General features: G+C 40.0%; 1 protein-coding gene across 1 annotated transcript; it reads left to right on the top strand.

The window, feature by feature from the left end:
- Positions 1-1,937: 1,937 nt before the first annotated feature.
- atad1a (ATPase family AAA domain containing 1a) lies at positions 1,938-12,708 on the top strand. Its single transcript, XM_005933314.2, has 10 exons — positions 1,938-2,031; positions 2,443-2,643; positions 2,916-3,014; positions 3,085-3,205; positions 5,058-5,258; positions 5,642-5,748; positions 5,862-5,951; positions 6,591-6,641; positions 6,883-7,055; positions 9,439-12,708. The coding sequence occupies exons 2-10, from the start codon at positions 2,470-2,472 to the stop codon at positions 9,566-9,568; spliced, it is 1,146 nt and encodes a 381-aa protein (XP_005933376.1). The 5' UTR covers positions 1,938-2,031; positions 2,443-2,469; the 3' UTR covers positions 9,569-12,708.
- The last annotated feature ends 2,025 nt before the right edge of the window (positions 12,709-14,733 follow it).

Genomic DNA, 14,733 nt, shown 5'->3' on the forward strand with positions numbered 1-14,733 from the left:
GATAGATAGATAGATAGATAGATAGATAGATAGATAGATAGATAGATAGATAGATAGATAGATAGATAGATAGATAGATAGATAGATAGATAGATGTTGGTGTTATTTAAAAGTAAAACTGGCAAGCAAATAACTCACTCCCCAATGATTCCTTATCCTGTGCAGCTCCAGGTAATTTCTCTTCCTCTGAGACCGAAAGGGTAATTAAATACTGTGTGTGACCAGCATTTACTTAAGTGTTTAACACTTTACCTTGTGCACTTAAAAAAAAAAACTAGACTAATCCCATTATCCTTTTGTCACACACAAAAAATCAACTAATATAAACTGAGGGAAAAAGAGTGGTGCGGTGGAGCATAATGACAGAACTATTATTACTCGACAAGGATTTATATCTCTAACAGCAAAACAATCACTTGCCAGACTGTTTTCTCCAAAGAATGCAATTTTGGCATGTGAAAGCTCCAAGCAGCTAGCTTTAGGTTTTACTTCAGCCTCCGCATCGTGGAGGTTTGACAGGGAGCTGAATATGTTTTTTCTTTCTTTCTTTTTTTTCTTCTTTTGTTGTACTCCCACCCGCTTGAGAGCGGTTGTTTGGGCAAGGTGCAAGGCGTTGTGGGAATGTAGAGCCCCGGCTGCACTTTGCAGATACACAAGCCTGCGCTTTTATGCCCAGACCCATCAAAATGGCCGAGTCAGGCTGCTATCTCCTGGGACTTGCTGCTGCAGTACAGGGGGATTGAAGCTTTTCATGAAACATTTTCACAGCCAAAGGTGTGCAGAATAGCAGCCTGTGCGCCATTTTCCACAACAAAGGTGGACTTAACTTCACTGGATGGTTAAAGCTGTAACCGTGCAGAATTTAATTCTGCATCCAATTTGGGCAACTAATTGGTCTACACAGGGTAGAGGCTTTGTAAGATTTTACTTAACTCAAATGGGGAATTAAAAAAAGTAAAATTTTAAAAGACAAATTCTCATTTTCTGGAGCATTATACAAAATGTAACTAATCATGCCCAAATGGTGTGGTAAGCTGTGCCAGGCTGTTGTTTATTTGGATCTCAGGTTAAAGCAGGAGCTGTGTGTCTTGCAGAAATCTGGGTGTTCATTAAATCATTTGATGTAAAATTTTGTAAATTAAGCAGTTCTTACATAATTAAAACTGTTTTTCACACTTTTATACTTTATATTTTTCTTAGTAGTAATACGGTGATGAAAAACAGGGATTCGTTTGCACAAACGCTCCAAAAGCATCATCAAATTTAGCTTGGACTCCGTGACAATTAACAATCCCTCAGGCGCATGTGTGATAAATTGCTTGTAGGAGAAGGCCATTTGTTACAGCCTTATCTTTGAGACTGCTGTTTAGAAGACTGAATTATCCATTATCAGACCGTGCTGAAGATGAGTGGAGACCAAACACAGATTACGGCTTGAGATTTGTCCTATCTTTTACTAGGGTACATTTGCATGAAGCATACCCCAGGACATGTTTGGGTGTCCAATCACAGTGTTTTCTGACAGATCCCAGACACCCACAGAAAAGCATTTCACCCAAGAGCAAAAAATACTGTAGAGTCTTTGACTTTAAAACATAAAAAAAAAAGAAAAGCATTTTAAAATCGTGGAAAAAAATAGAGATTATGTGATTGGTTATTATAAATTATGTTAGCTACAGTATTCCATGATGCTGCTGACATTTTTGCACAAAATATATGTAAAGCTATTCCTTTTATGAAGGTAAGCTTTTACTCAGTTCAATCAACATGTCCACAACTGACTTGCCAAAACTATAAATGTTATTTCAAGGCTCTTACCTTTCCCGTGGGGAGTAATAAGGACTACTATTTCTGCAGCACTGTAAATGCTGTCCATGCTACTGATGCGTGAAATAACTGTGTGGACGTTCTGCCATCCAGTGGCTAACTCTGTGAACTCCTCATCGTGCTTTCTGGAACTAAAGTGTTTGTTCCTACCCGGACGTCAAAGGTTGTTGCACAGTGAATACATTTTCGTTACGTTCCCGTTTTGTAAGTGTCACTATTTTGTCTTTTATCTCATAGTAGAGGTTACGTTTAAGCGTAGCAGCACACGTAGCAAGGGTGAGACGTTTTATTTCGCGTGAGGTCAAAATTTCACGATGTTACAAACACTGTTTGCTGCTTTCAAGTTGAAGCTCTAGCCTGTTAGCTTTAGCTTCCCCGGAGAAGCTAACCTGCGAATTAAGTTCATTTATTCCAATAAAAAATGTGAACCACGAATGTAATTTATTTACTGAAATAGCGACATTGCGTTTGCATAAACATGACCCGCAGTCCTAGCTTAGGCATCATAAACCTAATACAAGTGAGAGCTTGTTTAGCCTTATAAAAGGCGAGAGCTGTAATTGACCTTATGTGGTTGTAATAACTTCGTTTGTATATTTCCACCTCGTTATCCAGCCAATGGATTGACATCAGCCATCAGAGATGCTGCTGAAAGATCTGCCCAGGGAGGCCCTGATGCGGCCGTTGTCTAGGAATGAAGTGGTTGGCATGTTGTTCAGGTTGACCGTCTTTGGTGCCGCCACGTACTACAGCATCAAATGGGTCTTAGATGCAATGGATCCTACCTCCAAACAGAAAAACCAAGCCAAGAAGAGGGTATGTCATGCATCGGCACACATTATAAACACGCAATCTGTAAAATACCGTAAGCTCAAGGTTGATGCTGTTATTGAACAGTGTTCCAGAAATGCTGCCAAGGTCAGGCGTTTTTCCTGGCTCACAATGCAGCAAGCACTATCTGTTCTTGTACATTCAAAGCATGATGTAAAGATGCTTTGAGATAAAAAAAGAAAGATTGGCTCAGTATTGTGCACAATGTCTGTTATCGTTTTGTGTCTTCAGCTAAGAAGTGTTTCTTGACCCCTCAGGCAGAGCAGCTGATGAAGAGGATTGGTGTTGAGGGGGTCAGACTTACAGAATATGAGATGAACATTGCATCTCATCTAGTTGATCCACAAACTATGAAGGTAACGGTTGTAATCATCAGTCTTTTTTTATGTTGCTCAGAGATTTATGAATAACTTCACCTTCCTGCAGGTATCCTGGAGAGATATTGCAGGTCTGGATGAAGTTATCAATGAGCTTCAAGATACAGTCATCCTGCCCTTTCAGAAGAGACACCTTATGGCGAATTCCAAACTATTTCAGCCTCCCAAAGGTACCACAGCATGAAATCTAATCTAATCTGGAACTGATCAGATTTTACGCTGACTCTTTAAACAGGAACTCTTATGCTTTTTATTATTTCCTGTCATGTTGACGATAAGGACAGTGTACATGCAAGCATTCCTTCAGACTTCTCTAAATACGGCTATAAGAGCTGACAAAGGATGAACTGAGGGGCTGCACCAAGATTCTGTATAAGATAAATAAGGCTTATTTTTAACTGTGTCATACAGTGCTACTGTAGTAGTGTCTGTGATCCAGCTGCAGAGACATTTAATCTTCATGTTCCCTTTAAGGAACATAGAAGGTTCAAATTTGACATAAAGAGATAAAATATAACAAGGTTGAAACAGTTAAAATTAGATAAATTTTTGTAAATTAGTTTTTGGGAGTGGAAAGCTAGTTCATTATGTAATTCATTGGTTAATGCTAACTAACAGAGTCGAGCTCCACCTCCTGACATTCAGTTTTGCTGTAGCCAGAGGACTGACAGTCACTAATAAAAGAGCCCATAGAGCTATATTTTTGTTTTCAGGTAAAACCAAATTTAACTCTCTGTGGAGGATTGATATTTTCCAAAGTATAATGGATTTTTACTCTGAGTTTTCAGTTTTGCTGTGTGAGTTGAAGAAAATGACATTTTGGCAAGCAGTTGAGTCAAAACCCCCTAATGCAGAGAGACACATCTCAGACAAGTTGAGTTCATCAGTGAAGACTGGTTTCAAAGTATTGGCAGTCTATCTAGTTCTATAGCCTAAATGAGAACACAGTTATTTGCACATTTCTGCCAGTCTTTTGGAGAGTGATTGCAGTCAGACTGCGATTATTTGGAAATCGGCCACCAAGCGACCTGAGCAAACCCTTGCAATCAAGAGCAGTCACTGTAAGTACTTGCAATTGGTCCCCAAATGCTAAAAAAATCACTGTAAGTATCACTTAAGCAAACACCAAGCTTTCTTAGTTGCAAGGAGGTTGCCATCCCATTTCTACTCTGGTGTGACTGAGCCATTGTGTGAATGGGATTTGGTTTTTCTAGTCATTCAGAAATCTTACTGTAAATGCAGTATAGCTTTCTATAACCTTGTTCTTTGTGTATTTTACTTTGTTTCTAGTGAGCTGTGTGTTAAGTTGAGATTAGTCAGTTGCCCAGTGAAGATTTGTGCATGTTCAGGATCATGAACTCAAGTTTAAAAACCTTCAAATTACTTCATCGTGAAAAATCAGAATCTGTAGCTCTGTAAGACTGAGAACAAAGTTACTGTTAGATTTTAAATGTCCTTTTTCCCCATCATGAACATTAATGTGGATTTGCATCAAAAACTAGCTAACATGAAATTACCTTCTGAAACTGTGGTTATAATTTTCTAAGTTTGTATTTTTGCCATCCTCTGCCTAATCACTGTCAAAATATCTACCCAGTGAATAGCACTGCGATTTTAATCTGCCAAAAAAGCAGGATTTATCCACTTGGCAGCGTGACAGTGAAAGATCACTGAGAGGAATGTTTTGCTTTCTGTGGATAGTCTTTACACATAGCTTCAGGATGAGTCAACCTCCAAAATGAGCTGCTTTGGGAATCAAGTTCAGTCTCTAGACTTCAGGCTTTGTTTGTATCACATCATTTAAAACAAACCAAAAGGAAAAAAATGCTTCTAGGACGAGATCGAGCCAGATTTGATACACGTGTTGCAAATGTCAGTGCAGTTGCCAGTGAAGGTTAAAACGAGTCAGGTTAAAATTACAAAGTCTATAAACTGCAGAAGTGAGAGTAAAAATCTGTTTTGTTTTTGTTCAGATATTACAAGAATCACTGTATTTTAATTCTTTACTTTTCGTCCTCTCAGGTGTTTTATTATTCGGTCCTCCGGGCTGCGGTAAGACTATGATTGCCAAGGCAACTGCCAGAGCGTCGGGATGCAGGTTTATCAACCTTCAGGCCTCCACGCTGACTGACATGTGGTACGGCGAGTCACAAAAGCTGACTGCGGCAGTCTTCTCGTTAGCTGTCAAAATTCAGCCTTGTATTATCTTCATCGATGAGATTGGTAAGCTTCATTTGCAGGACGCATGTCAAAAGTGTAGAATGTTAGTTTATTGCACTAGTGGATGTGAGCGAGCTTCATTTTCATTCATTCAGATATGACAGATATTGTTTAATTTGCATTACATTCTTTCCATGGTTTCTAAGTGGATTTGACCTTGTGATCGATATTGCAGTGCCCACAATAGCTGTAATTTAAACAGAATCTAAAATGTATCTTGCCTTTTTGTTAATCTTGTCTTTAAATTATATGAGTTCAATATAAATACGTTAGCCGAGTCCTTGGCACTCATTGGCCCCACATACTGTGTCATAGTCACTGCTGCAGAGCTGGCCAAGTTAGCAAGATTAGTCTTGTGTAAATGTTTTCTATGTGCTGCATGTTAGAATCATTTCTAAGGAATCGCTCCAGCATGGACCACGAGGCCACAGCCATGATGAAAGCCCAGTTCATGAGCCTATGGGATGGCCTGGACACCTCATCAACCACCCAGGTAACACAACCAGAATGCTTTCTTATACTGTAATGCAATTGCCAGAAAACATTGCAATGCAGCAGGTAGTTCCTGTGAAATAATGTATTAAAACTGTGATTCTCAAAATTTAGGTTATGGTGATGGGAGCCACGAACAGGCCGCAGGACCTGGATCCAGCCATTCTCCGCAGGATGCCCACAACTTTTCATATCGGCTTGCCAGTAAGATGTGTGCAAATACACAAGGAGGCTTTATTCTGTCTACAGTTGTGTCCATATATTTCTGGTCACTGACAGTTTTTACCCCTCAACCATAAAAGGCTGATAGGGGATTATTGTCACCCCAACAGGTAAGCAGGCAGGGTGGACACCCAAGTTTGTGAGTGCAATAATTTCTGAATAAGGCAATGTAGGGTTTTGAAATTCAAACTTTACATCCATCTACTACAAATATCAGACAAGTTTGAATTTCAGTGACCTCAAGATCAAGACCAGAGGCCAAGCTTTCTGATAATCTTGTGAACACCATAGGAGAATCTACTAGGAGCCTGAGGGGTAGTACCTAAAAAACCAGCGCATGTAATATCCACTAGGGATTCACTGGCTTCTGATAACCAAAAAAAAATCCCTGAAAATGAGTTCACCCCTCATCTTAGAGACCTCAAACTCAACACTACACTTACTCGGCTTTCCAGCTGTACCTCTGCCAGGTTTGAAATGGATCCGATGAACACTTTTCAAAGTTGGAGAACAGCAGAGGAGGCACATGCAAACATTCCTGAATTTATGCAGGAGATGTATGATCATAGGCTAGACAGCAATTTACTTTCCTAATATGAACGACTGTCCTCTCCTTTGCAGAACACAAGGCAGAGAGAAGACATCCTGAGACTCATCTTGGCAGGAGAAAACGTAAGATGGTTTCTTTTTATCTTTATCAACAGCAGAAGAAATTGTTCAGCTCTGCTGTTATCTTGTTCCATTATCATAGACTCATTTCACACCTGTATTTCCACTGTCACTTCACGTTACAATGAATCAGATCACCCTGATTAGTTGGCATTTGATTGGCAGCAACAAGCACAGTTCAAAGATTAGTGACAGCTCAATTCTGTATAATCATCTCACATTGCTTGACGTCTTTTCTGCTCAGCTGAGCAACGCAATCAATCTGAAGGAGATTGCTGAGAAGACAGAAGGCTGCTCTGGGAGTGACCTCCGGGAGCTCTGCCGCGACGCTGCCATGTACCGAGTACGGGACTATGTCCGCAAGGAGCAGATGAGGCAGATCGCTCAGCAGCTGCAGGACTGCCAGGAGGAGGAAAGGTATGACTCATATTCAGACACCCACAAGATTTCATAGCACTTGTGTTCACTGAGCTTCAGTGACAGTTTGTGACTAGACCAGGCTGTTTGTTTGTTTTTAAAGCACATATTACATTAAGTGATGTTTGTACTGGTACACAGCCTCACATTCAACTTCATATTCCCACAACTATACCATTACATCCAGTTTTCTTCACAGATATTCACACTTCAAGACCGCTCAATAGTAGTGATTATAATATGACATAAAAGGAAGGATGATCTTAATTAAAATGATTACATCCTGATTCCTTACATACACAACTGTCAGCATCGCACAGTACTGTTATTAAACTAGGCACTGTTAGAAATGGATGACTGGTTTTTATTATCTGAGCATATATAAAAGACTTATAGAAAAGATTTGTGAAAATGTCTGATCTGGGTAAGCCTTTGTTCAGCTGTTGCTAAGCGACTACTGAAACCACTGTTGGTGCAAGCCATTGTTGCTGAAAGAGTATTTTTAACTTTTAAGTGTTGAGAACTCAAAAGCATTCATGGATAGGCTCTTTCCAATTATAAAACCAAGGAAAAGGAATCTGAAGGTGATGGTGAAGTGAAGGCTCTGAACTAAATCACTGTAGTTCTTGGTAATCATTGCGATAGTGAAATCACATATTTCACACAGGATGGTAGGGGTCTTCCAGTTTCAGTGTGCACATTAATTCTTAGTACGTGGAGTATGCATTGTGTTTGCAACACACGTTTACATCTTATCTCATTCAGTCAGTTTGCATCCTGTTAGCTAAATCTTTTACAATCAGTGACAGATTTTGTGAAACAAGAGAGTGAAACATCAGGCCTTGGGGTGCAGAATCCAGCCCACTGGAAGCCTTTGGGAAATGTAAAGGAGAGCATACATTTTGGACTTGAATTTTACTTGAATTTAGATGGGAGTGGGGGGCTTACACTGGATCCACAGTATAAATATATACATAAATAAGAATAAAAGGGAATTTTCTGTAAATTAACAAAAACTTTCTGCTTCATAATTAAAGCTATCAGGATTTTTAGTGTGATTTTACACATGTATTTCATACAGTTTAAGCCCAAAGAGTTGTGCTCTTTCATTAACCTTCAGCAGCAGTGTTTCTGTATTATGTAGAAAAACAGAGCTATACTGTTAAACTGGGGTTTAGGTTTTTCCTTTTTTCCCTTTATAAAGATATCTCTGGGAATAAAGGTGCAGGTAAACTTCTTTACACTGACAGGAAGGAGCCCACTTCAGCTCAAACTGAGCTGTGTGTATTGTAAAAAAACCAAACAAAAACATTTTATAGTTATTTTTTATTTTATAGCAAAGAGAGCATATGTAAGTGTCTACATTTCGTTTGTGAAACCTTTGGAATTTTTCATGACCTAAAACATGAGATTTGAACAAAAGTCACAAAATTAGAAAAACATAACACATTTCAAATTATTTTTGTATTTATTAAGGAAAATGATCCACTGTTGCAGATCTGTGAGGGGTGAAAGTATGCGTGCTTTCAGTATTTGGTGTGACGCCATTCTTCAAAATAGCTGCAGCAAACCATTTCTGGTAACTGTCGGTCAGTCCTGCACTTCCACTTGGAGGAAATTGAACCGATTCAAACGCCCAAAATAGCTTCATCTCGGGGTTGAGGTTTTCTCACAGCTGCTCAGACGCCTTCCACGTCTTTTAAGTTGAATGCAGTTGGATTCGGGCCGTCCCAAAACTTTATACTTCTTTCACCAGTCTGTGGTTGAAGTACATTCGTGCTAAGAGTTGGTGACGTACTGCGCGGCCCACTTTTTCTTCAGACCTCGGACAGATGTCCTGACATTTTCCATTACAATCTGACATTGAAATTCAAAATGTGTTGCTCCATCATGGCCCAGATGCTGCAAAACAGACACAAACCATGACAGGATGATTATGATTATGCAGTGCACAGATGGAATTAGGTTATTATGTTGGAATGCAGTGTTTTCCTCTCTTCTGACAGAAGAGATGGGTTTTTTATTTGAGCCCCAAAAGATGCTATTTTGGGCTCATCTGTCAACAAAACATTGTTCCAAAAGCCTTCTGGCATGTCTGTGTGATCTTTAGCAAACTGCTGACGGGCAGCAGTGTTCTCTTTGCAGCCCTGCCATGCACACCATTGTTGCTGGGTTTTCCCTGATGGTGCCAATGTGAGAGATCAATTTTCTACTTTTAGGCTTTAGTGTGGAAATCTGATGCTTTAGGTCATATTCATGTGGAAATCCATAAAATTTCTCCTGCGACTCTAGTACATGTCGTACGCTGTGTGCAGTATAGAAGTATAAACCTGCTATTAGGCCTCTGTGCCTGACCTCTGATCTTTTGTGTCCTTGGCTCCAGACCTGTGGATGAGGAGCGGTTGCGACCAGTCACTCAGCTGGACCTCCTCTTCGGCCTGGACAAGATGAAGGAATCAAAGAAAGCCACAACCTTCATGCTACCCATCGTATCAGAGGTTGCTCTGGATTAAACACCATCTGTGGACCACTGAGGAAAAGCGAATTCTTCCAAGCTCTGTCCGCAGTGTGTTCCAACTTGCCAAGCTGAGACTCTGAGAGTGTTAGAGGTGTAGTTGAAAAAGGCAGCAGACAGACATGCTTTTCTTAAACCTAGTTTCCCAGACAGGGAGTTATTCTGAGCATGCTTATCTTAAAGGACACACGTCTTGTGTACAGTTACAACATATTTAGAGTTATGAGGTCAGTCTCCTTTGAAAAGCACGCAAGGGCACTGTGACAGCTTGTTTCAGAAGAATACAAAGCAAAGACCATTTTAAAATCACCAAATGATGATGATATAATGATGATGTTTGGGAACTTCACTGTGTGTTTTCAGATGAAGGTAATCCTTCGAGTTCCAAATCAGCTTTTACACCAATCTTTGATCTTTGGGGGAGTTAAAAAGAGCAACCATCTAAATCACTGTACAGTCATATTATCCCAACACTCTGGAAGGAACATTTCAGCTTCACTTTGATGCTGTTGAGTCACACACAGCGCATGCTCTGCAAAAGTTCTTATATGATAGCAACGTGTCCAGCAAACACTAGGAATTTTAGCCTCAGGAGTAGCAGTGTCCAGAGAAAGAGGCAGGGTCAGACAGTTGTGCACGCTCTACTGCATTACTCTTTAAAACAGAAGATTTACGTTTTACTATTGGAAATCAATTCCACTTCCATTTTGCAACCTGTGTCGTCTTTATGGATCCCTGTCAGATGATAATGGAAGTAACTGTCACTTTGTTTTGGTTGATGTACTCATATTTCACATTTTATCTTCCAATGGCGAATTAACTTTTTTTGTTGTGGTTGTTGTTTTGGGGGTTTTGTTTTTGTTGGTTTTAGGTGGTTAGTTGCATCCTTACCTTGGAAAGTAAGACGAGAATGCATATACCTCATTTGATCCTGTAGTTATGTATTACTCATGTACAGTTGTTGCTCCCAAGGAGCATTTTGAAGAATATTTCATTTGAAATTATTTATAAATGTCTACTGCATGTTTTTAGATGTAAAATCAGCTCTTCTGTAAATGGCAACAAATCATGGTGTAACTGTAAGGTTCACAGGCATTTGGTGATGGAATATAATTTTGTAATTTGGCCGCTGCGCACCACCACAGTGGGTTTGAAAGCACTGGTGATGTGATTAGAATTGTAGAATTTCAGGTTTAACTGAGAGTTGTGCAACAGTGTTGCACAACTATTTTAAAGCCATTTTAATGTGTTCATTTCCAAAAAGTAGGAGTAGCTGGGATATTTTTTCTTTCATTTACAACAGTTATTGCACATTTTTAAACTCAAGCCTAAAAGAAACCTTTTTATTCTTGTGAAGAAAATGCCTGAGCATTTGGTCGTGGGGATTGCTTCTACACACACTAACCTCATTACTTGAAATTATGGCCATGTTTGATGTTTTCATCCAGTACTGTGGCATTATAACAAATAATAGGTCCTCTTTAAAAGCACACTCATGGCCTCACTATTTCTCGCCAACATCACACTCTTAACTTCTGTTTTTCAGTCCTTTCTCCACTCCTCTTACCTGCCCTCTTTTCTTGTGAACTAGGTAACCTTAGCCTGCTCACTGAGGAGGACGACTAAACGAAACGCGAGTCTAAGACAACAAAGATCTCTCGTGGCACTGTTAGAGCAGTCCTACAAGTGGACAATATTACCTCAGTAAACAGACTTTTGCTTCTTTTGGATCTTCCAGTCCAAAGAGTAGCTGAGGGCAAGTGGCACAGTTATCGCATTGTTTTAAAAACCAAAACTTTGTCAAGCTTTTGAGAAAGCGCCAGCAACTGGAGCTCCTGAACCCCAAACACAACCTTCACTCTTCTCTAAAAGCAATCTTTGTCTGTGTGTTGTTATTTACAAGGGACTCTGACATGTCTGAATGCAAATTGCAAAGCACTTACTTTTCATGTGGAACGAGGGTCATTGTAATAGAAAATACAGCTGTAGTGACGAGTGATGTGATCCAGGAGCAGCAATAAAAGAAGAATAATGACCATAATCATCATCTTGTAAATAAAAGTAGGAATGTATTTAATTGTTGGATCAACAGTCCGTCCTTTTCAGTAGATCTGTGGTTTGTAAAACGGAAGCAAAATGTTGGGTTGGAGTTGAGGCCAAGATTGAATAAAGCTGAATGTGATGTATTCCCCTTCAGTGCTGTTTTTATGCTGCTTTAATGTCTTTTTATCGTTTCCTCTTCAACCCAGAAAAAAGGCCACGATGATTTCTCCTGGTTAATTTAGCCATTCGTGCTGGTAATGTGAGACTTGTCGGACTATCATTAGTGAGATCCTATTATGGTGATCATTTTCATGTCCTGTTCTGCGCATTATTTAATCAAGCAGTGACAGCAGTTTTCATCCACTGAACAACACATCCAGGTTTTCTGTTGTCAGTTACTTTATGGAGAGCATGGTTTTCACATCCAAATGCTTCCCATCAGCTGTCAGTAGGAAGTTGTGTCAAGCTATTCTGACTCCCCTTTGTATCAAACTCGTTTTTTTGCCGTATGCTCACAGCATGTGTTTATTGATCTATCTGTGGGTCTCGTACAGACCTCCTTCCCACACAGTCTGAGTAGGCCAGGGTATATTTGCCACTAAGCCACATGGTGGCACAGTATCTTCACCATGCTGTTGCTGAAGCAGTTGTTACCGACTTATTTTTATTTAGAACAGTTTTATAACATTATGGTAGTACAATGAAACGGAGAAAGTGGTTTGTTTCTCCCTCATTGGTTTACCTAGTGATAGTTGGATATGTGTTGCTTTTGCTTGGAGCGCCTCAGGTGACAGTTAAAGGTCAAAATGTTGCCATGTGAACCAGTTATTGTGTCAGTGCTGCTTGAGCATCTTAGTTGCCTTTCGGGGAGAAAGGTGGCGCCGATCCAAATTCTTTCCGTTAGTGCAATATCACAGCAGATCCTTCGTCAGTCATGTTGCAGAAACGTGCATATGTGTGTATGCCGAATATGAAAAATATCTTTAGTTACCCTGAACATAAATAATATCTGTTGTCGACCAGCAGTTCCATTGTGTTTCTCTTTTAACATAAGCATATAAAATAAATGCTGCTTTTCACCTCAGTGTGAGTCTACTTCATCTTGTTGTGTGTCTCTTTCACATACAGACAAACATCCCAACCTGAATCTGGTGGCAAAAAAGCAGTCAACCTACCGGAAACCCTGATTTAGTGTTTAGACAATTTATATAAGGGTGACGTAGATCTATCAGTGAGGACTGTTTATATTCTTTTTTTCTTATGGTCCAAAGAGCAGAAAAGCATAACATTTTGTCAGGTACTTCACTGGAAGTCTGAATTTATCATAAACTGTTTGTAATTCTGTGGCTGTTCCAGTCAGTCTGTACCCTTTAGGCATGCAATAATAAGCCATTGTTGGCCATAATCAAGCTCCTGCTCTTTTCACTCTGTTGCTGTTTACTTTATTGCCATCATCTAACAAAAGCCTTGCATCTCTTATGTCTACTTTTCAGGACTTTGACAGCCAAACAGTTTTAAAATTACATCTGAGTTTTAATGGATGTTCAGACAGTTTCTGAAAGGTCACGAAACTGGAATTATCCACATATGAGTACGATGCAAAATCTTATCCAGTGAGTGAATAAAAGGTTTTCAAAGTTTCCATATGGCTGCTAGTACATAATAATTATCCTACTTTCAGCTGCCCTCTCATCTCAAGGGGTCACCACAGCAGGGAGCACAGCATGTTTGATTTGGCAGAGTTTTACACTGGATGCTCTTCCTGACACAATCCCAAACGGGATTTGTGTTGACAGCCTTTAGCTTGTCAAGTGATTGTGTTAAGCGCTACACTAACTGTAGCCTAGTGCATAATAACCCACTGCTAGACACCCTCAGAACTCAGACTGCACACACACACACACACAGAGTTGAAGTGGATGGATGCTTTGCCACATTCCCAGACGAGGCATCCGGATTATAACCCTAAAATTTAGCCCTGGCCTTTTTTTAGCAGCACCATGAGGCTGGCATTTTGTGTTTTGAGTGAAATCTCTTGACACTTATTGATGGATTGCTAAACTTTACTGCAGATACTGGACGTACCTTAGATGATTTCTAAAAATACTAATACTCCTGTACATCTTTATCTACTTGTCACAGTCTGTGTGGGGATGTGAGGAATGAGGACCCAAAATGCAGGACTTGATGATGAAGGCAGTGCGTTTATTTACAGTGGTGAAAATCCAAACAACAGTAAATCCCCCGTGCGATCCCGACTCCCGTTCCGTGTCTTCTCCCTTATCCCGTGCTCTGTCTCCGTTCCCTGTGTACTGTCCGTGTGCTGCCTCCTGGTCGCCACAATTCCTCCTGAGGAAACACGCATATAGAAGGCAGCCGTGAGTACAAAACCTAACGGCAGACTTGCACTAACCTTGCACATTAAACTAAGACTGACGGGAAGTCACTCAACGATCCAGCGTCGAGGAGCTCTCAGCCACACTGTTTTGAAGCTCCTCTGACGAGGCTTGATCGGCGCCAGGTGTGTGCGGATTCCTGGGTGTGACCACACTGCTCACGGACCCCGAGTCCCTAGAACCGGGTCCGTGACACTACTATCATTTCTTTCTTTCTTTTTTTCCTGCAAATGTAATGACATTACCATCAACCTCACTGAGGCTGTCACGAGATTTATTAAAAAAAAAACAACAACAATTTAAAGCTAGCATGCAGTTTTTATGTATTATTTTTATAACTGAAAAGACCGTATAGATTGGTCGAGGTTTTCCTGGCTTCAGCCATTAAACACAGTTTGATTAAAGTTTTACCTGAAATCAGGCTACGTGTAGCTGGTTTTTCCTCCATGTGCAGGAAACTGGGACCACAGAATTTTCAGTCAAGTTACTTAACCTCCTAGGACCTGGCGTCCACATATGTGGACATCACATTTTGGGTTATTTAGACCAAAATACTCAATTTTGCTCTACAAGGGCCTGATATCCTTTTACGAGGACGTTATACTGCTACTGTTCAATCAAAATTTTAAACAAATATCCTCATATGTGGCTCTTATTTTTCTTAAAAACAAAAATAAGATTTAAAAAAATCTGGTAATTCTTTGTTTTTACATCCATCGGGCTC

This window comes from Haplochromis burtoni, unplaced genomic scaffold (assembly GCF_018398535.1).
Source record: "Haplochromis burtoni strain Fernald_Lab_line unplaced genomic scaffold, NCSU_Asbu1 Contig_166, whole genome shotgun sequence".
Classification (NCBI taxonomy): domain Eukaryota; kingdom Metazoa; phylum Chordata; class Actinopteri; order Cichliformes; family Cichlidae; genus Haplochromis; species Haplochromis burtoni.

What these genes read in the sequence shown, in the direction of transcription:
- atad1a (XM_005933314.2), top strand. Translation starts at nt 2,470, where the DNA reads ATGCTGCTGAAAGATCTGCCCAGGGAGGCCCTGATGCGGCCGTTGTCT. An exon ending in ACTATTTCAGCCTCCCAAAG is followed by an intron (nt 3,206 to 5,057) that starts GTACCACAGCAT and finishes TCGTCCTCTCAG; the next exon opens with GTGTTTTATTATTCGGTCCT. An exon ending in TCATCTTGGCAGGAGAAAAC is followed by an intron (nt 6,642 to 6,882) that starts GTAAGATGGTTT and finishes TTTTCTGCTCAG; the next exon opens with CTGAGCAACGCAATCAATCT.